The following is a 20785-nucleotide window of genomic DNA, read 5'->3' as shown; positions in this document are numbered from 1 at the left end:
TTGAATTAAGTATTTTTTTTATCTTCTTTCTTTTTCTTCATATTTTAAGATTTGGGAATTTTTTCTCATTTTATTTTCTTTATGAGTGTTGAAGTTAGAAGTATTACCCGGAGTCATCATTGCTATTTTCATGGATTCTTTCTCTTCAATACTAAGATTTTCTTGGAAAAATATCTTTCAAGTTTTTTTCTATTAAGGGGAAATAGATAACAACAAATGGATTGTACATGAAAAAATATTGAACGATGAAGATCAAGATCAAAATTAAAGTAAAAATTGACAAGAGGACTCTAAACTAAGCTTTGTGCAGGACGAGGAAAAATCCTAGCTCACTATATATTCATTGAAATCTTCAAAAGTTCCTTATGATAAATTAATGGTAGTATTTCTATGGGCATAAATATGAGATAGAATTGTCAATAAGTAATTATTTTTCATTCATTGACTGTGATTTTAACAGAAAGAAAAATGCTAAGATGATTTTACGCACATATATAATCATTGTTTGACTCAAAAGTGATTAAACACTTTCTAAGCAAATCAATCAAAAAGAAATGAAGGGGTAAATCATAGTCAATCATAATTAATACTGGATCGAAAGACAGAATCGTAAAAACAGAAGATTGAACAGAAATAATACTTGGGAGGTTTTATTGATTATAGAAATTTGCCCTGCCTCTCCTTGAAGAGGTTCAGGGGATTACAACCATGTTATCTCCTTCATGAGTAGTCGAAAATGGAGTTTCTCTCTTTTCCCATTTTCGAGCTATTTTAGTAATGGAGAAGAAGAAGCCTCTTTCAGCTCTCTTGCCTAGTATTTATAGTCGAGAACTTCTCGTGCAGATCAAGCACTATCATGATCGGGTCGGGGAGGTGTTTCCTCGTCGTAGGGAGGCCTTGGCCTCAACGCTCATATCGGAAGTAGCGATGATCGGACGAAGTCGGGTTCGTTGGCTACTTCTGCAGGATGGTTGGGACGGGGTCATTACCACCGTGGTCGTGTGGTCAGATTTTGACCAATACAGTTAGTCCCTCCGTTCGTCGGGGTCGTGTCTTGCCAACCTCGGATGGATCATGTTTGCGACGTAATCGTGGAGAGAGTCAGATTCACATATTATTCCTTAGTCGCGTTATGAATTTTGAAACCGCCCGAGGGCGTCTTTCTAATACTCTTATACCGTTATGACGGTTTCAAAACTGAAGTGCCGGTTGATAAGCGAAACATCGCTTTGTACAAGCAGTCATAATGGCACATGTTCCGGAGAAGCTGAATAGTTTCGCGCCCGGTCAGGCTCTAGTGGTGACCGTTGGTTTTCGTGCCCTGGAGAATTTGTGTCTTATAAATTGAAGGGGTCTGTCACTCGTTTTTCACATTTCATCGCTCATCTTCGAGAGAATTCCCACGATATCTCCCTTTCTGTTAATTTGAGCTCTTCTTTACTCCTTTGCTCGCAGCAATCTTCAATTTTCTCACTTCTTCCGCAAAGTTCCTTCCTCCTCTTTTTGCGGGTTAAAGATGGCAGGAACTTCTTCTCGTGATAATCTCCCGGCTATCCTTCCGGCAACTGAGAACCCGGCTCCGGCAGATGGAGACACAGAACTGATGGAATGCGAATATGTTTCTTTAGTAGAGGAAATTTTATCCCGCCCGGGGAGGGCAGTGATAGATTTCAGCACCGATGGCAGTGCGGAGCAGGTAAATATTCCTCCTCGTATGGGGGAAGTCGGGATAGCGGATTTAAGGGAGCGATGGGGTATCCCCCGTTATGTCGAGATGGTACCGGCAGGGAGAGACGACAGGGTCCAAATCGACCGCCCAGGGTTCTGCTCGTTCTATGCTTATCCCTTCCTCGTGGGGTACACTCTCCCACTTCCTATGTTGGTGGTCGACTTCTGCCGCTATTATGAGGTGTGTCCTGCCCAACTTTCTCCTTATCTGTACAAGCTGTTCCTCATGTTTATCAAGTACGCGGAGTTGGCCGGTCGGGAGGTCACTCTGAGACACGTGCTCAGCCTATTCTCTCCTCAAAAGATTCGCGGCACTATGATCCACGCGCGTCCCCAAGGGTCAAAGGGTTTGGTGGTCAAGATGGACGACAAGACTAATCATCGCTTTTTTGATAACTTTTTCTATGTGCGGACCTAACACCTCGTGGCGGATCCATCTGGATTTCCAGAAGTGTGGAATTTTGCTCGTAAGTCTTCGTCCTTGGTTAATAGAGTACCCGCTTTGTCCTTGCTCTCATTATATCTTATGTTGTAAATATTAATCTACTTCGATGCTTTGCAGCCGAGAAGCTACCCCCGCCTTCTTTGGAGGGGATTCGAGAATGGGTCGAGGCCGTCCTTCCCCATACAGCGGGAGTTCGCACATGGTCGACGTTTCATGAGAGATTCGGACGTAGGCCCCATACAGGTGAGATAGCGCCCTTATTTTCTACCCATTCTCTTTCGTTTCGATCTTACCTTTCGAGTATTGTTTGCCGTGGCCAGGGAGGGTTCGCAGAGTCAGGGCTCCTCAGTTAGCTTTCCGTCGGCCGGCTGCGTCCGCTCGTCTCAATGTAGTGCCTGCGGCTTGTCCTTCGTCAAGGGCAGCGTCGGTAGAATCTGTGGCCTTGGCCACTCCGACCCGGACTATATCTCAGGACGAGGCCCCGTCTGGTACTGTCCGTCCTCAGAATGGCTCGCCATTGACCGGAGAGGAAGAAGGGCCGTTGAAGAGACGGAGGGTGGGGTTCGAGACGGCTCCTCCGACAGTGATCAACTTGGATTCTCCCCCGGCGGACCCAAAGGAAGGAGTTGTTGCGACATCTACCGCTGAGGGGGAGCGGATGGTCGGAGTTGTTCCCACCAGTCAGATCTAGGAAAATTCCGTTGTTGTAGCGACCCAATCAGGAATTCCCGCTACTGATGACGCAGAACATCTCGCTGTAGCAGAGAATCGGACCCCTGATGCTGCCGTCGTGACCTCGAGTGCACCGTTATCGTCCTCGGCAGGTCGCGCCACACCATCGGCAGCGGAGAGGGGAAAGAGTGTAGTGATCGACGAATACGAGTCCGAGTCTAACTTGGACCCTGATGATGTTTGGATGTTCGAGGAGGGCATTACTCGCTCCGTGGTTAATGCGGAGGGGTCGGCCCGTTTCGTCGAGATCCCCTCCGACGTGAACCTGTTGACACAAGGAGGTAACTTGGTACTACAATTCAGCTTGTTGTGTTTGGAGGCCGAGAACGAGTCCCTGAGGAATGTTTCGGATGTCGAAGTGATGGACGAAGTAGCTGTGATGGGCTTATGGGTATGTTATATCTGACTTCGATTTGTTTCTCCTTTGTTGTAGAATGAGCAGTAGTTTAACTGCTCTCTTGTTTTGCAGACGTACATGTTGGAGGTAGAGAACATTCGCAGGGCCAATGCCCGATCGAGGATCTTCTTGCAGATGCTGGAAAAGTACCGTCGCTATCGCGATAGATGCTGTGAGTTGCACGAACGGTTAAGGACTAATCCCCTCAACCGGGCTTTGGGCGAGGAGTTGGAGAAGAGGGACCAGGAGCTAATGCAGGCGCTCCGTAGCAAGAGCGAGCTCGAAGAGCAAATCCGCCTCAAGGACGAGGAGCTCGATGTGGGCAAAGGGGTCGCTGCGGAATACGAGCACCTGCAGGGCAAGTTACGAGCAATGCAATAGGAAATGGAGCAGATCCAGGCCAGAGCAGCGGAGATGAACGCCGAATGGAGCGGGAAGTTGACTGCACTAGAAATCAAGGTTTCCGATTTGAAACGCATGGAGAGGGTAGCGTTAGATGCTTCGACGAGGGCAGCGGCCTTAGAGGCGGCAGTTCGTGTACATGAGTCTGAGCGAGAGTTGGAGAGAGCTACTGCAGCCCTTAGGGAGGCGAGGCTCGAGGAGCGCATTGGCACGGTTGACCAGGAGGCCTTAGCCTTGTCAGATCGAGTTGCGGCCTTGGAGGAGGAGAATCAGCGGTTGAGGGCCCAGGCTGGACCATCCCGTGCCGCTGTTCCCCGCCAGTCTCATGAACTTTGGGTATATGCCGAAGCTCAGCGTGACATTTTCAAGAACTTGTGGGAAGCGGGGCACAGTTACTGAGGCGGCTTTCGAGGAGGCGCGCCAGAAGGCTCGTGAGGCTCGTGCCAGCTGTGGATATGATGTGGCGACGCCCGAAGCTGATGGGGGTACTAGTGATGGTGATGATGGGCCTTATGGAGATGATGATGGCAACGGCGGTGTTGGCGCCGAGTGAGGAAAAAAAATCGTGCTTTGTTGTTTTCTTCCTTTTTTTTAGTTGACTGGCCTAGACCAGATGTAAGTGGCAATAGCCCGTATTTATGACTTCATGAATAAAGAACTCTTTTTCGCTATTTGCCTTGCATTTCAGTTTCCTCTGTTGATTTATGATCTGGTCGCGGGGTGAGAGCTCGTTAGACGAGTCCCGGTTCTTCTTCTGTGATGAAGGTTCCTGGTCGTGGATTTCATTGCGAACTTTTCGAGAGGATAGCTCGTTCGGGTTTAAGCGAGGTCGAACCTGTCGCTCCTTGATGGCGAAGGTCTTGGCCCTAAGGGTGTTACTTCATACTTGTCGAACTAACAGCCTGTTCAAATTCGAGCGAGGTCGAACCATCAAACTTTGATGGTGAAGGCGCTTGGCCTTAAACTCAGTTCGAACGAGGTCGAACTTATCAGACCTCGGTGGCGAAGGCACTTAGCCTGAGTCCCATTTCGAGCGAGGTCGAACTGTTAATCTTTGATGGCGAAGGTGCTTAGCCTGAGTCCCAGTTCGAGCGAGGTCGAATTGTCAAACTTGGATGGCGAAGGCACTTAGTCTGAGTCCCAGTTCGAGCGAGGTTGAACTGTCAAACTTTGATGGTGAAGGAACTTAGCCTGAGTCCTAGTTCAAGCGAGGTCGAACTGTTAATATTTGATGGCGAAGGCACATAGCCTGAGTCCCAGTTCAAACGAGGTCGAACTGTTAAACTTTGATGGCGAAGGCACTTAGCCTGAGTCCCAGTTCGAACGAGGTCGAACTGTCGAACTTTGATGGCGAAGGCACTTAGTCTGAGTCCCAGTTCGAGCGAGGTCGAACTGTTAATCTTCGATAGCGAAGGGACATAGCCCGAGTCCCAGTTCGAGCGAGGTCGAACCGTCAAACTTTGATGGCGAAGGCACTTAGCCTGAGTCCCAGTTCGAGCGAGGTCGAACTGTCAAACTTTGATGGCGAAGGCACTTAGCCTGAGTCCCAGTTCGAGCGAGGTCGAACTGTCAAACTTTGATGGCGAAGGCACTTAGCCTGAGTCCCAGTTCGAGCGAGGTCGAACTGTTAAACTTGGATGGCGAAGGCACTTAGCCTGAGTCCCAGTTAGCGAGGTCGAACTGTTAATCTTTGATGGCGAAGGCACTTAGCCTGAGTCCCAGTTCGAGCGAGGTCGAACTGTTAATCTTCGATGGCGAAGGCACTTAGCCTGAGTCCCAGTTCGAGCGAGGTCGAACTGTTAATCTTCGATGGCGCAGGCACATAGCCTGAGTCCCAGTTCGAGCGAGGTCGAACTGTCAAACTTTGATGGCGAAGGCACTTAGCCTTAATCCCAGTTCGAGCGAGGTCGAACTGCTAATCTTTGATGGCGATTTTGACCTGCGGTCTTATGGTTTATCCGTGTTATGATTGTCTGCCTGACCGTGGCATTCAGGTTGCTTCAAGGTGATTTTCGATTCCTCGTTTGAAACACCTCTGCGCCAGTTTCCGGCCTGACACGGTATGGTGGATGAGGGGGGGATGCTCCATTCTTCTGCCCGGCGATCAGGAGGGGAAGGGGGGATGCTTTGCATCACTTTTCTCTTCGCTCGGGCTGTTCGAGGTCAATAGGGCAGAAGATTTTTAGCTCCCGTTGGCGCATTCGATTCTTCTCCCTTTTTTTTGATGCGCCTCTATTGACTCTGGTTTGAGTTGGGTTTTCTTCTTGGTGTTTCTTTGGCTTCGATCCAGGAAGAACTAGGTATTTTCACTAGGAAATCCCCACAGACGGCGCCAAATTGTTTGACTCAAAAGTTATTAAACACTTTTTAAGCAAATCAATCAAAAAGAAATGAAGGGGTAAATCATAGTCAATCATAATTAATACTGGATCGAAAGACAGAATCGTAAAAACAGAAGATTGAACAGAAATAATACTTGGGAGGTTTTATTGATTATAGAAATTTGCCCTGCCTCTCCTTGAAGAGGTTCAGGGGATTACAACCATGTTATCTCCTTCATGAGTAGTCGAAAATGGAGTTTCTCTCTTTTCCCATTTTCGGGCTATTTTAGTAATGGAGAAGAAGAAGCCTCTTTCAGCTCTCTTGCCTAGTATTTATGGTCGAGAACTTCTCGTGCAGATCATGGTCTATCATGATCGGGTCGGGAGGTGTTTCCTCGTCGTAGGGAGGCCTTGGCCTCAACGCTCATATCGGAAGTAGCGATAATCGGACGAAGTCGGGTTCGTTGGCTACTTCTGCAGGATGGTTGGGACGGGGTCATTGCCACCGTGGTCGTGTGGTCAGATTTTGACCAATACAATCATCAGGTATGATACTACGTGATGTGTGTGCGTTCATGTTCCCAATTTTAGTATTACCATTTCTCATTAAATTGTATAGTACACTAATCTGCAAAAATATGCTAGAAATTATGTCTTTAAATATTGCATGATACGTAAATTTCTTATTTACTCTTTTAACAAGTTATTCAGATTACTCAATCATAAAATGGTAATACTACAACTTTATTAAGTACAATTATTTCAATATACTAACTAAAATAATAATTACTAATGCCAGCACAAGATGTTTAATGTTTTAATTTTTAAAAAATTATTAACCATTTCAAATACGAATGTTCACCATAACAGAGAGTACATACCATATACTATATGTCATCATATTGTTATTATTTTGCACGCCTAACCACCTCAGATTCAGCCAATCAAAATGATTATAATGTGAAGTGGATAATAAAATCATAAAAAAATTTAAAACACGAAAGGTGTTATTAGGCCTATAATAACCATTTTAATTTGTATTGTATTCTACAGTTATTTATCTTTCCTTTATTAATGATATATCGTGTGTATCTAAATAAAATTCTATTATTTATTTTTGTAGGTTTAAACGACAATTTAATCTTCTTGACCGACAAATAAGTAACCATACGATGATCAACAGAAACAATTGTATCTCTTTCATGTATAATGATATACTCAAATTTATTTTAATAATATTATTTTACAAAACAAAATATGACATGACACCGTATACACGTGCGAGAAATTAAGTAGAAAAATATAAAAAGAAAAGAAGTCGGGGCGGATCAATCATTATTCGGGCTCCCACCAAAATTCCCTTAAACCCTCGTGGCATTTCTAACGTTGAGAACTACACAACTCCAAAAACAGTGCAAATGACAAACGATCAATCACAGCCGTTGATCTCGGAGATTAGTAAGCACTCGCTCGATCCACGGCCTGAATCTCCCCAACGGCCTTCCAAAATCACCAAGGTAAACGACGACAACATCGCCGTCGACGGCGGCGACGTCGTTGAAGAGGAAGAGCAGAAAGAGTCAGTTACTAGACCAATGAATCCTAATCCGCGGCTACAGCGGTACTTGATAGCAATCGAGTACATAGGAACTCGCTTCGCCGGCGCACAGCAACAAACTAATTGTAGAACTGTCGTCGGTATACTTGAGGTAAATTTATCATTTCTATGTCAAATTGAGTAAGGTTTCTAATTCTCGATAAATGCAGAAGCTGAGAAACGTTTATTCTTTTCTGTTTTGCAGGAAGCATTTCAGAAGTTTGTTGGACAGCCAGTGTCTATATTTTGCTCCAGTCGAACTGTAAGTTTGTTTTGTTTTTGGTTATTATTATTAGCTACGCCTAATCACGTGTCAATGTATTATTATTTCCTGTTTCATATCTTGCAAGAAATATATAATGTGGATTATCGGAGCTCAGATGCGATATTGGTTGTTTTGAGTATTAGGAATCGTTTATGTTTTGTCTTCAAATTCAACCTTTGAATTTAAATCTACTAGATGTGAAGGTATCAATTTGATTTTAAAACTTCCTCTATACTTTTAATCATTTCCTTTCTCTTTTTATAAAGTACCCAGCTTTTATTTTGTGCTAATATTTTTTTTGATCAAGTTTATTTTGTGCTATTTGAGGAATAATAATATTGTGAAAGTGAAGAGTTATTAGGCGCTTACCCTTTCTCATCTACTCTTCCCCTTCTCTTCCAGGTTACCACCTTTTTTTCCAGTGTTCATATTTACTTTTTTTTGGCAATCTTGACTACAGAATTCAGTTGTATTTTTTCCATCTCTACTGAGTCAATGTTTGAAACCTGTAAGTGAAATCACTGGTCGACTTCAGGTGGCAAAGAAATGTTCTCTGTAGGGGTTGTCATGGAAGAGGCACAATTTTGCCCAAATGGAAAAACTTTTATGCATTTTCAAAAAGTTTTTCTTGAATAAAGGACTGTAATTTTCCAGTTTGATAATGACATCCTTTTCGTCTATCAGAAACAGCCTCTCTGCCCATCGGGGTAGGGGTAAGGTCTGCGTACACACTACCCTCCCCAGACCCCACTTTGTGGGATTTTACTGGGTGTTGTTGTTGTTGTTGTTATTGATAATGACATCCTTTTACTAATTTTCTTCTTTCCTTTTCAATGGATCCAATTTCCTGTGAAAGATGGTTGTTTATTTCTATCTAGCTCACAGGAAATTTCAAAATGTAAAATATCAATTCACACTTACAGCTTTTTCGGATTTATCTTTAGGATGCTGGAGTACACGCTTTATCAAATGTTTGCCATGTAGATGTTGAAAGGATAAGCAAAAGGAAACCTGGTGAAGTGGTACTTTCTGTTTGTATTTTGTGTTATTTAGCCCTTATACTTATCTGTATACATGACTGAGTGATCAATTTTGATCTATTCCTTGCAAATATATAAGCTCTAACTAACTTCTAAGTTGTTCAGCTATGTGGTCTCATACTAAATCTTGCTAATTGAGACTTGCACCTATCCAAATAAATTGTGTTTTAAGGTTATTTGTACATCTTTATTCATTTAAGTTAGCTCTTCTAAATTTTATTGCTTGCATTGTTCCCGTGCAGTTACCTCCTCATGAACCTTTGGTGGTACAAAGAGCCGTGAACCATTTTTTACAGGTTTAGTTCTTCATCTAGCAAGTTCTGATTCCTGATAATTGTAATTTTGTATCATCCTCCAAAAGTCCTAATTTTGAACTTGAGTGATCTTTCTGTTATGTTTCCTTTGGGAAGTTTGTTCCCTTTTTTGGGGGGTTTTTTCTTCTTTTTATGTGCTTATGGAGGCTCTTCAAGGTTCCAATCTTTAAATTGTCTTCTTTCTTTACAATGAATCAGCAGAGTTATTCAAGTGTTTTCAGTGACCTCATCATTAATGCACAGCTGTAAATGTTGGACAAATTTGCTGCGCTAAAGTGTGTTTCTGATAATACTCCTTGAATTAAATAGTACTTTTTAAAAAAAAAGTGTACTGGGTATAATATTCACTTTAAGCTTCAAAAGTTGGTCGCATTTTCTGTATTAATGCACAAGTTATCACATCAATCACGCCATCATGTAAAGGTCACTTTTCAACTCATACTTGGCTCATTTTGGTTCAGATGGACAATGAGTAATAACTGGTCACTAGAAAAGTGATATATATGTGAAAATGCAATATTCCATTTCCATCGAGAACTGAATTGACCTTTCCCTTATTTCGACCGGAGAATCTAACAGAGACATTACTGTGGATATTCTTACCAAAAAAGTAGACATTCCATGCCCTCGGAGAGTGCTTTGTCGTGCTAGGTCATTGACATATCCCTTTTTTACCAGATTTACGCAGAAAGAAAAGGTAGGAGTCCAAGTTGAAGTACTCTAATTCACCGCTGTGTGACCAGCAGAAAGGGCTCCTTTCCCTTCTTGCTGCCATAGAAGCATTGGGGGGAGTTTGATAAAAATGTGATGTTCCTCTTTTTTGTACTGATTGCTAATAATATATTTAGTCCGAATTTGCCTATGCCCTATGCCAAACTTCAAATTTGTGGGGATTATTGCAGAAGATGATTTGAGGTCTTACAGGAGCAAAAGGATGATCATCTTTGCTCAATTGCCCTTGATTATCTCCTTGAATAAATGGTGATGTCCTACTCCTGCATACAAGGAAAATAAGCAAGAACCCTTTTATGTGATGAACAAGGTTAATGTAAGCTTTAGGGTTAAAACTAGAATTGTATCTCTGAGACGGTCAGGTGACATTGACATGGGTTCGATTACATCCAGTCAGATATGAATTGTGTCTTTTATGATGAGCATGAAGTTAAGTCAAATCCTTATTCGTCGAACCATAAAAGAAAGTCAAATCCTTGTTCTTCAAAGTCCGAACTTCGTCAAGTCCCTGTAGGGAAAGAAGACATATAGAGGGAATGGAAAAAGGGAGGAAGAGTAGCAAGGTAACTTCTTTTGTTACTTTAATCTATGTTTGGTTGGGGCAGAAATAAGAGGCGGAAGAGTGGAAATAAATGTGGAGGGGTAAGAGCTATTTCCCATATTTCGAGAAGCAAGTGAGAAAGAAGCCGAAGTAAAAGAGGAAGGGATGGGAAATCCTGCATGCCAGCTTACTCATTCGTTCCAATCGACTAGAAGTAAATTATGGAATACTTCAACCATGTAAACCACTCATTTCTCTCTCCTTTTACCGTTACCTCCCCTTTCCTGCAACAAGACATAATATTAATGGAACTGGTATTAAGTCTGTTAAATTACATTAAGAGTGAAACTCGGATTCACATGTTTTGGTGGTAGTGAAATCAATTGTCATGATACCACAGCCTTATATCTTTGTTTTATCTGGAAGTACTCACTATTTTTGTTCATTATGGTTTGCTTGCAGAAGAACGGCGGTGATTTAATGGTTATTGACGTTCGGCGTGTTCCAGCTGATTTTCATGCCAGATATAAAGCTCAAGAACGCACGTCGGTATCAGTATCTTGATCATGTAGAATTAGTTTGCATGCTGAATCTGTACATGCTCAAATGGTTATGTGACATGCCATCTCTTAAAATTGATTTTCTGATGTGTGCGTGGAAGGTTAGCCCCAGCGAATAGTCTTCTGTCCGGCTAGGATGATGTTACTCCTGATTGTTCTTTATCCATTTTGAGAGTTGATGTTTATCAGAATAATGGTGATTTTAATCTAAGTAAATTTTTGTTCCCATAAGGTGCTGCAAGTCTGAGACACTCAATATTTGGGTACCCACTTCACACACTTAACTACATGCTAATTCTTGGTATTGCCAGTAATTCCGTGTGACACTTGTGATTATGAGATGACTGAGAGTTGGTCCTTGAGAATCTTGTTTTAGGTACTTCTACCGCTTGTTATCTGGGCCGGAGTGGGTATCAAGCTTCGAGAAAGACCGAGCTTGGCATGTGCCTGAGAGTCTGGATCTTCCTGCCATGCAGGTTGACTAATTTGAAAAATCTTTTTCTATGTTGGTGTTCTGATCCTCTATAACGGAATTGTTTGTGTATTTTGCAGAAGGCATGCAACGTTCTTGTTGGACGTCATGATTTCAGTTCTTTCAGAGCAGCTGCTTGTCAGGTCAGCTTTTCTTTCCTTTTTAAGTAGCGAGGTTTTTTATCTGTTGTTTTACATTTCTACCTTATGTTTCTCTTCTTTCAACCTATTCGCCATAAATCTTGACTTGTATACAGTATATACTTTTTATGATTTTCCTTTGAAGATATGGAGCAAAATAGGCCTACTGGAAAGGTAGCTGGCTGAAATATTTTGCGACAGTTAAGAATGCCGTTGCATGACAACCGACTGCAGAAACGGACAAAGATGATTACGTAGTATATATTTTGTCAATCTGTTGGAATTTTGACTTATGCTCTAGGTTAGAGGAAGACACTCTATTTTTCTCTCTTTTACCTTGTTATCAAGCTGTCGAGTCATAATCAATGTTTCAGCTCCATTTAATCATACTCCTCCACTAGCTACCAATTCTTTGGCCATATTAGTTTGCTGAGTTGTTTTATTGTACCTATACTTTATAATCCTTTTGAATGGGTTAAATGTACCTATACTAGATATTCTGGAAGCTCAAGGCTAAATACTTCTTACTGTTAGTTAAATGATCTTTGTGATCTATCAAACAGAACTCTTGGCTAGGCTATTGGTTTAGGAATGTGTTTCCTCTGCATCCAAGTTCCAGTTGCCAATGCGATGCCACAGGACATATGTTGAATATCAAAAGGAATTAAAGGGAAAAGAAACAGAAAAAGAACTGGGCCGACAGATCTTTAAAACTTGTGACTGAACTATGAAATGAGTCTCTCCATTGTGATGGAGATTTATAGTTGTAATCAGTCTTCAACTGCTAGTTCTACTTCTTTGCTTCTTGATGAATAAAGTTTACAAATTAACCTCATTGTGAGTTATATCGTGTGAAAATAGGCATTGTAGCAAGTTTGGGTGATTTGTAAATATGGTATAAACTGAAGATATAAACAAGACATTATATTCTTAGTGAAAATGCTTATTACGCCTGAATTGTCTTCTTTTCAACTCGTCCATTAATATTTCCCTAGGAACCCTGGATAAATTTAATATTATAATATTTATTTCTTGCTGCTTTCAAACATCAACAGGCAAACTCACCCATTAGAACTTTGGAAGAACTAAATGTTACCGAGGTTGTCTCAACTCCATATTTTCCATCAATCTCAGAGAGACTAAGGAGCCATAGTGTGATGGAGGATCCAACTGTATCCTTGGGTTCAGACACCGACTATTCCCGTACTTCTTTGACCTCCAATGAGGGGAAGTCAGACGGCACAAATGGCGAGGCTTGCCAAGACTTTGGCCTTAGAAGAAAACACCGTTGCTTTGTGGTGACAGCAAGAGCACGATCTTTCCTTTACCATCAGGTTGGTATTTGGCTTCTTCTAAATTTTTGTTGTCTTTGCTTTTACTGGTTTTTTTTATCTCCCCAACCAAAAGATATGTTAATAAATGATAAATAAAGTGTAAAAATTGGACTCAGCAAAAGATAATTTTTGTATCAGATTACTAATTGAGTCTCATTTTTAGGTGAAACGCTTTCATATTCTAGTTTTGTGAAAATTTTGTCGTTTCAGAATAATAATGTCTAATAGAACCTTTACGTGATCCAAGAATTTGATTTAACATTGTTACCGGATTTGTCCTTAAAACATTTACAGATGGAGTTGATGGATTTGGACTAATACATAGATACAAACACTAATAAGACATGGGAACAATATGTGCAAGCTTCTGGATCATGCATTTAGTACCAAGCTGATATCATCAAATTTGTCGTTTTTTATCTCATGCAGGTTAGGCTGCTTGTTGGAGTCCTTAAAGCAGTTGGGGCTGGAGATCTAACAGTTCCTGATGGTATTGTTCTTATGCTAAACGTCTGATGTCAGTGGATATAGTGGGTTTTGTCTTACCACTAATTTATCTTTGATGCATCATTTCAGTAAAACGCATCCTTGAAGCAAAATCCATCACTGCTGCAAGTCCGATGGCTCCTGCATGTGGTCTTTATCTTGGACACGTCAAATATGATCTGCCTCCCGAGACTTGACAAAGCCAATCAACATTTTCCAGTGAACTAGCTTGATGTTCTGTGATGAATTATGCATGTATTTCTAGATCATGTGGCCTGCACAACTTCTTGTTAACAGCTTGCATATAGTGGTTCCTAAGGAAACATCACTACTCACTTCAATCCTAGGGGCACGGATGAGATTCATCTCTCTTGCAATCAAGCAGGCATCGTTCTATTGCTAGAGAAATGATTTTGCTCTAGTAGAGGTTCTCTGCAGAAAACATAAAGCGATACTCCAGGATGTGGTTCTGTGATAGCCAGGAAGGCTCTTCTTGAGGAGTTGCAGGAATTAGCCAGTGTTCATTTATGCACTTATTTCCTATTCATTTCACCTTGCTTCTAGTGTTATAAACTGTATGTATTTCTTGCAGAAATAAACCTTATTTTCATTTATGCACTTATTTCCTACTCATTTCACCTTTACTTCCAGTAGACCAGTAGGTCCAGTACTATGTTAGACTCTTCAGTATGTTCTGAATGTCAATGACTTATGGTTCAGCAAATGGCTCGGCGATTTCAGTTTCCCCCCTTTGTGTACAAGATAGTTGCAATAAAGTAGGGAACGCTCGAGGACGAACTGAAATGCGTTAAAATCATTATTAGTGAATAGTAAACATCAGATAATCTACAAAGCATCCATTTCGTCAGTTGTAGTCCCTGCGTTTACAAAGAAACGACCAAATATCTTCAAAAAAGAAAGAAGTTTAAACGGAGTTTTATCACCCTCAAAGTACACTTTGACCTACCATTTGACCACTACCAAAAAAGAACAAAGGAAAATCAGTGTCATTGACCTCCAAAACTTCAGAATCACACGTTCAACATGCATTAACATCTGGAAAAAGAATTAACCTACTGCATAAACATGGAAATGGCTGCATGAATAGAGCTCTTGCGGGCGGAACCCTCACGTTTAACCAGTGAATGTGGTCCATTCCAGACAGATCTTTGATTATCAGCAAACAGGATTCGCGATAACTCCATAACCGTTGGATTTTCAAGATAGCGCAGGTTCTCCAACATCTTGGCTTTCTGATACTTGTCTTGCAATTCCTGTACAAAATTTTTTAGGCCATAATAGTCACAATGCAATTTCTGTTAAAAAACGCTATGTAGTATATATATAAACATGCCTTACACTGTAAAACTAGGAATAATATAACTACCAGCGAACAGGAATCGTCTTAGACTAGAAAATAGCATTATTTCCAGCTCAGTTTTCTCCCAAAGGACAATATGAGGAAAATGATGAAATAGGTTCATCTATCAACCTAAACATCGTGAAGAATTCAGAGAACGTCCTGAAACTTGGTAACACAAGACAATTCACTGAATGATTGTTGGCACTTAACATGGACTGCAACTCCAGAACTAATTTCATGCAATTTTCTCAAATATAGCAGCTCATATCCTTCACCCTGGAATGATTTTCTTCGGAGAGCATTTTTCTTCAGTGTTATTCTTTTTTTTTTCTTCAGTGTTATTATTATTATTATTATTATTAGTCTTATTTTTAATAAGGAGAGCATTTTCTTCAGTGTGTATCCTAGCTGTTAATTGAATGGCTACCGTCCAATTGAGCAAAATGCAAAGTATTGCATGAACTGATATATGATGATTCTAGATATTTTGAATGTGCCTTTTGCATACTGGAAACAAAGGTACAAATAATACTTATCCCATAGTATTACCTTTGGCCTCTGTTGCCCAGTTGCTGCATTTTCATCTCCATGCTGCACATTTTCTTTTCGAGTGTCATTCAGCAAATCTCCACCTGGCTCCACATTTTGCTTCTGATGATGTGCTTTGCGCTCATATACAGATACATGACCTGACTGCAAATGCTCAGAGGTGACCCCTGCTCTTTTACTTTGGATTCCCATTTCACTCTCCATCTCTTCCTCTAGCTTCTCATGTAAAGCTCCCTGATTTTCAGTTAACTTTCTCTCTGCTCCTTTTTTCTGTAGATTAGCATCAACATCTTGCTCAGGTGAATTCTCCATATTTGATGAGGTATACTCTCGACTTTCTACAGGTGAAGTTCCCTTTTAGAATGAAAATGGAGAAAGAACAGTTAGTAAGGATGCTAAAAGAACTGCAAAGAAGTATAGGAACCACACAAGCAGGGGCGGATTTAGGGGGGCGGAAGGGTGTTCACCCCAAACCCCTTCGCCGAAATATTACACTGTATATGTAAGGCAAAATATATTTTTTACCTCTATATATTATGTTTTAATCCCCTTGACACAACCCAAAAGCATAGCTTAGTGGTCAAGGGGGTTCAAAACCTTTGAAAGCTCACTGGTTCTATTCCCACTAGCTACAACCTTTCTAACTTTTTTCTTTTTTTGAACACTCTTGGCAGTAATCCTGCCTCCGCCACTGCACGCAAGCTCATATGTGATAATTCAAAATAATCTTCTTTGAAATAAATAAAAAGAATACAAAATTGATGAAGAAATTTTAGCATTAGAAGGAAGAAATAGGAGAATTCACAGCTTGATTATTTATTTCCCTCAAGTTATTAAGGTTGAACTAGCATGTCTAAGATAAGATTAAACATAATTACAAGTATCAAATTGTGTGTCCACCTCATCTGGAAGCAAAATTTGTTAGAGAGATGACAAATTATTATTTTCATGTCTGCAACACACCTGCCAGGCCAGATTTTTGAAGGAGAAGAACAAATAAACTAATTTTTGAGAAGTTGCACTACATACTGTTTCAAATTACATATTTAACGAAAAAAACAAAGCACATAAAGATACATCGTCTGGCAAAAGGCTGAATTGGGATGTATCACAACGAGCTTCATCAATCAAATGACCAGTTATTACTTATTAGATATCCTAACAAATTCACTTCTAAATTCCAAGACGGGATACAATAGCAACAAGCTAAAGCATGATACAGATGTTTCAACATTGAGGGGGAGAGTTAAGAATATCGTAATTATTGCTCAACTTAAATACCAATTAAGGAGACATTTCATCTAAGATCAAATAGGATCAATTAAGAAGATTCTTTGTATATGATTATGTATTCTTATATTCCATCTTGTTTTAGAATACTACTTGAACCCAAATAGGTCTTTTCTTCTTTCTCTACAGATTCTTATTGATTCCCTAATGGCTAATGTAAACCCTTAATTACAAAGTATTCTTAACAGATAGAAATATATAAATCAGCATAGGCAACAAAACAGAAACTTTAATACCTCTGTTTTAATCTCCTCTGGATAATCATCACTAGCCTCTTGGTCATCCAACAACCGAGTGCTCTCCTCCCGCTCCTGCCTGCGTCGTATCATCACACATATAGCACAAAGGCATCCTTCCTTGTGCTTCTTGAGCCTGAAGGAAAGCCAATAAAATCAAGGAAAATAGTTTACACCTTCATTGATGGTATTAACAATAAATTGATACCAAACTACCACCTTCAGACAATTTGCAACGTCGCCAGTATATAGCAGAAACCAGAAACTCATGAAAAAGTCTGGGGAAGGGGATTATACTTTCTAAAAGAAAACAGAGAAAGAATTTAAGAAAGAAGTGTGATAGGGCTTCTGATTGCGTGACCTTATGATCCAAAAACCAGTAAACTAAATAAGATTCTGCAGCATTCAAACTACCAAATATTAGTAGCTCTTAATTGTGGCATTCAATGTATTAAAAGGCGGGGGCGTGAGGCGAGGCGAGGCGTAAGCCCTGAGACATGGGGCGTAAGTCCCACGGATCTTTAAATTTTACTAATTTCAAGATTTTTAAGATAGTATAAAATAAAAATTAAATTATAAAAATTACATTAAAATCACAAAATTATAACAAATAATCCATTTAAAATATTTATAAATTATAATTCAGCTATGAATAATACAAAAAGTATGACATACATCATAATATGCAAATTAGCTGCAACATCGTTACAACTCAAACATCAAAAGTAATGTATTCGATGGGAAATCTTATATGTATCTCTTAAGTAGAATCTTGAAAGAATTTTGATATTATAATTTGATTTTTTTTAAAATACTCAGTTTTATTTTTTATTGTGACATAATATACTCTCAACTTGATGATTTATGATTAAGAAAAAAGTAATTTTTGAATAGTCAACGATTTATTAAGAAAATTTGAGGATTTACAAGGTTAGTTACATACAATTGCATAAAATTCTATTAGGCGAGCCCAGTACGCTGGGTGTTGGGCGTGTCCGGAGCGTAAGCCCCGACGGCCGAGGCATAAGTATCGCAGAACTAAGCCCCACACATAAGCCCAGGGGCATTTTACGAGTGCTCCGACCCAGGGTGAGCCCCGGGCGAGTCCCAATTCTGCCTTTTAAAACAGAGGTGGCATTTACTTGATCAAATCAAATGCTAATTCTGCCAGTGTTAATTTGTTTGGCATAGAAAATTATCGCACTAATATATCTTTGGCATTTTCCAACTTCTAAGAAATTAAAATTGCCTTTGTATTTTGCTTTAGAATTTTCCTATTCTATATTATTTCCTCAAATTAAATACTCCAAGTCCTCCTAATCAATGTAGAAGAGAATCTCCTTTTGCAGAACCTTTGTTGAAGAGTCCATAGCGATATTGAAGCTAGGGTAAGTGTAAATTATTAAAATTAAATAGAAATATGGTGTGGAAATTATATATGCAGTTTTCCATTTACTTTAGGGGCTGTTTGGTAATTCTGACTAGCATCACGAATATGCCAGATCAGATTTATCCAGCATTGAGTATGTGTTTTTGGTTTCTCTGGATTAAGCCAGTTTCACGATTGTGAAAATATTGGGGACACTGTTGTTAAAGGGCTTAAAGCGCGCTTATGCTATGAAACTCGGTGAAGCGCAGGTTGTGCACTTCGCATTGCTTAGTTGGCATTTAATGTAGGTGTCATGGTACGAAGGCATATATATCTTCACCAATTGGCTCTGTCTTTAAGAGCACATCACTAGACAAGAAAGATAGTGACAAAATGGTACATTAGTTGTTACGCAATCGTCATGATTGAACTTTTAGTGATTATGAATAAGAAATTGGATATTTTTGGTATAAGAAAAAACTAGCCACTGAAAACCTAAAACTACATCTTTTGTTCTATATCAGTATTTTAAAATGGCGTCTGAACTCGATTGACATGATTTTAACTACAAATATTAGCTTACTTGCAGTTTCCCATCTTTCTCCCTTACCATTATCTGGTTTCCTATCCTGCATGCCCTAACAGTGACCTCCGTCCAGTGACTTCTTTCTGTCGAGTGACTTCTCTCCTACTGTCGACCTCTTTCAAGATAAGGTCTCATGCATTGCATCTAATTCACCATCTCCCCACCTGCCAATGGAGCAATCCATTCCCTGACATCCCTTTCTCTGCTGCCCATAACCAGTCGTTGAGCTCCACTTCTCTCTGATCGCCCCAGCGATCTCGTCCTTCTATGGAAAGCATCCCCCCGCCCCTAAAACTCACCCTGCTAATGCCACAAGTAGCGACTCTCTATCACTAAATGGCTTACTTAGGGTCGCCAGCAAGAATGCATTTTCCAAACTGACGGAAAAGATGCTTACCATCCAAGAAACTACACAAAATTTGCCTATAAATATGGGAAAGCAAAAGGTACCGCCAATTATCATAAGAAAAGAATTTCTTTGGTATAAGGCAAACCCAGAAGAATAGGATTAGTTGTGGCACACAGTTGCTTCATAAAGGCGATGAGGCTTAAAAATATTGCAATTGAGATATCTAGTTTGGACAGGAGTATAGCTGTACATTCTCTGTTTGAGAGAGAAGATATGATTTTCAATGACGTCTTATCTTCCATCTCCTCGAACCCTTATCAATAAATGATACGCAATTGTTACATTAATGGATAAAAAAAATTCATCTTTATAAACCTTTTTCTGGTTAGTTTTATGATAATAAGCGTTCAATTTCTCTATATGTACATTGTACAAACATGTCTAGACCCTGCATAGAAGTGATGGCCTATGTGGAAAGTATGTAATTAAAGCATACAGCAACATACCCTTGAAGCTTTTTGTTCTTCTGACTTAAGGAACCACCTTTTGTAGGTTCCTTTCCATGACTTGAAGGTGTAGTGTCCTTAGTTTGACTGCTTTCGGCACCTAGTATGATAAGAAGACGTGAGTAAAATGCTGATTAATGACAGTTTAAAGGCTCAAACAAGGAGAACATAAGATAGAAGAAATTATTTAGTGAACATTTAAATTAATGCTTTTCCATAACGATGAAGTATTTTATGATGAGATGTCAAATTTTATGCAGACACATAAGGGAAAAGAGAAATTTGGAAAAGAAGTGAAATTTTACTTGGTAAATGCAGAAGAAAGAAGAGAAAGGAACAAAGGGAATCCAGAGACATATATCTCTTCCAGCCCTAAACCAAACTTTGATACTTTTTGCAGTCAAATCTACCTGCTTCAAGTATGGAAACGAACAGACAAAACCACAAACCAAGGCAAACACGTGCCAGTAGATAGTTGGCATAGAGTAGAGCATTCAAAATTGACAAACAATGCTTAATAGCTAGGCGTGCAGAAAAGGAAGACAAACATATAAGCAAATTCAGCAGATTGATACCGGTATGAAAATAGATTAAGTCGCTAGAGAGATTTACTTTGCAGATGATCGCTGTATAAGCCAGCTGCTGTCCAGTACTTTGCAAAGTTCTTTTTCACCCGCTTCATGAGCTCCATAACGTAATCACCCTTATTATTGTATTTGTAGCAGTTATTCCATATATACTGCACATCCTTATAGACATCCTCGGAGTTCATGTATTTGACACCACTTTCCAGATTACTACATATTGTCCCGAAATCCATAGGCGTATCTATAACATCAAAATAATCCTGCCCCACACACCAGTTGAAGAATAATTTCATCATTAATGTATTAGAGGAAGGAAAAAGGGACAGGTAAAATAACCAATAGCTGAAGCTTTTAAAAAACTATTCAGAAGACAAAGACTGCAACCTCTACATACTTTCCGCCATCACTTTTGCTTTATTTATTTTTTAACCAAAAATCCCGAAG

General features: G+C 40.1%; 2 protein-coding genes across 2 annotated transcripts in view; one reads left to right on the top strand and one right to left on the bottom strand.

Annotated features, from left to right (window-relative positions):
• LOC109244518 (tRNA pseudouridine synthase A) lies at positions 7365-14150 on the top strand. The gene is made up of 10 exons (XM_019411624.1): positions 7365-7734; positions 7828-7884; positions 8832-8909; positions 9170-9223; positions 10977-11059; positions 11451-11550; positions 11627-11689; positions 12742-13020; positions 13450-13510; positions 13597-14150. The coding sequence occupies exons 1-10, from the start codon at positions 7444-7446 to the stop codon at positions 13701-13703; spliced, it is 1173 nt and encodes a 390-aa protein (XP_019267169.1). The 5' UTR covers positions 7365-7443; the 3' UTR covers positions 13704-14150.
• The window catches only part of LOC109244509 (bromodomain-containing protein 3), a 12301-nt gene continuing 5818 nt past the window's right edge, over positions 14303-20785 (bottom strand). Inside the window, exons 4-8 of the mRNA XM_019411614.1 lie at positions 20367-20601; positions 19755-19854; positions 16945-17080; positions 15419-15772; positions 14303-14780 (exon numbers count right to left, since the gene is read on the bottom strand). Of these exons, the coding sequence (XP_019267159.1) occupies positions 14580-14780; positions 15419-15772; positions 16945-17080; positions 19755-19854; positions 20367-20601 (1026 nt within the window). The 3' untranslated portion in view covers positions 14303-14579. The remainder of the gene's footprint in view (positions 14781-15418; positions 15773-16944; positions 17081-19754; positions 19855-20366; positions 20602-20785) is intronic.

Source organism: Nicotiana attenuata, chromosome 2, assembly GCF_001879085.1.
Source record: "Nicotiana attenuata strain UT chromosome 2, NIATTr2, whole genome shotgun sequence".
In the NCBI taxonomy this organism is placed as follows: domain Eukaryota; kingdom Viridiplantae; phylum Streptophyta; class Magnoliopsida; order Solanales; family Solanaceae; genus Nicotiana; species Nicotiana attenuata.
Note: the sequence above shows the minus strand (reverse complement) of the source record. Positions and strands in the feature narration are given on the sequence as shown.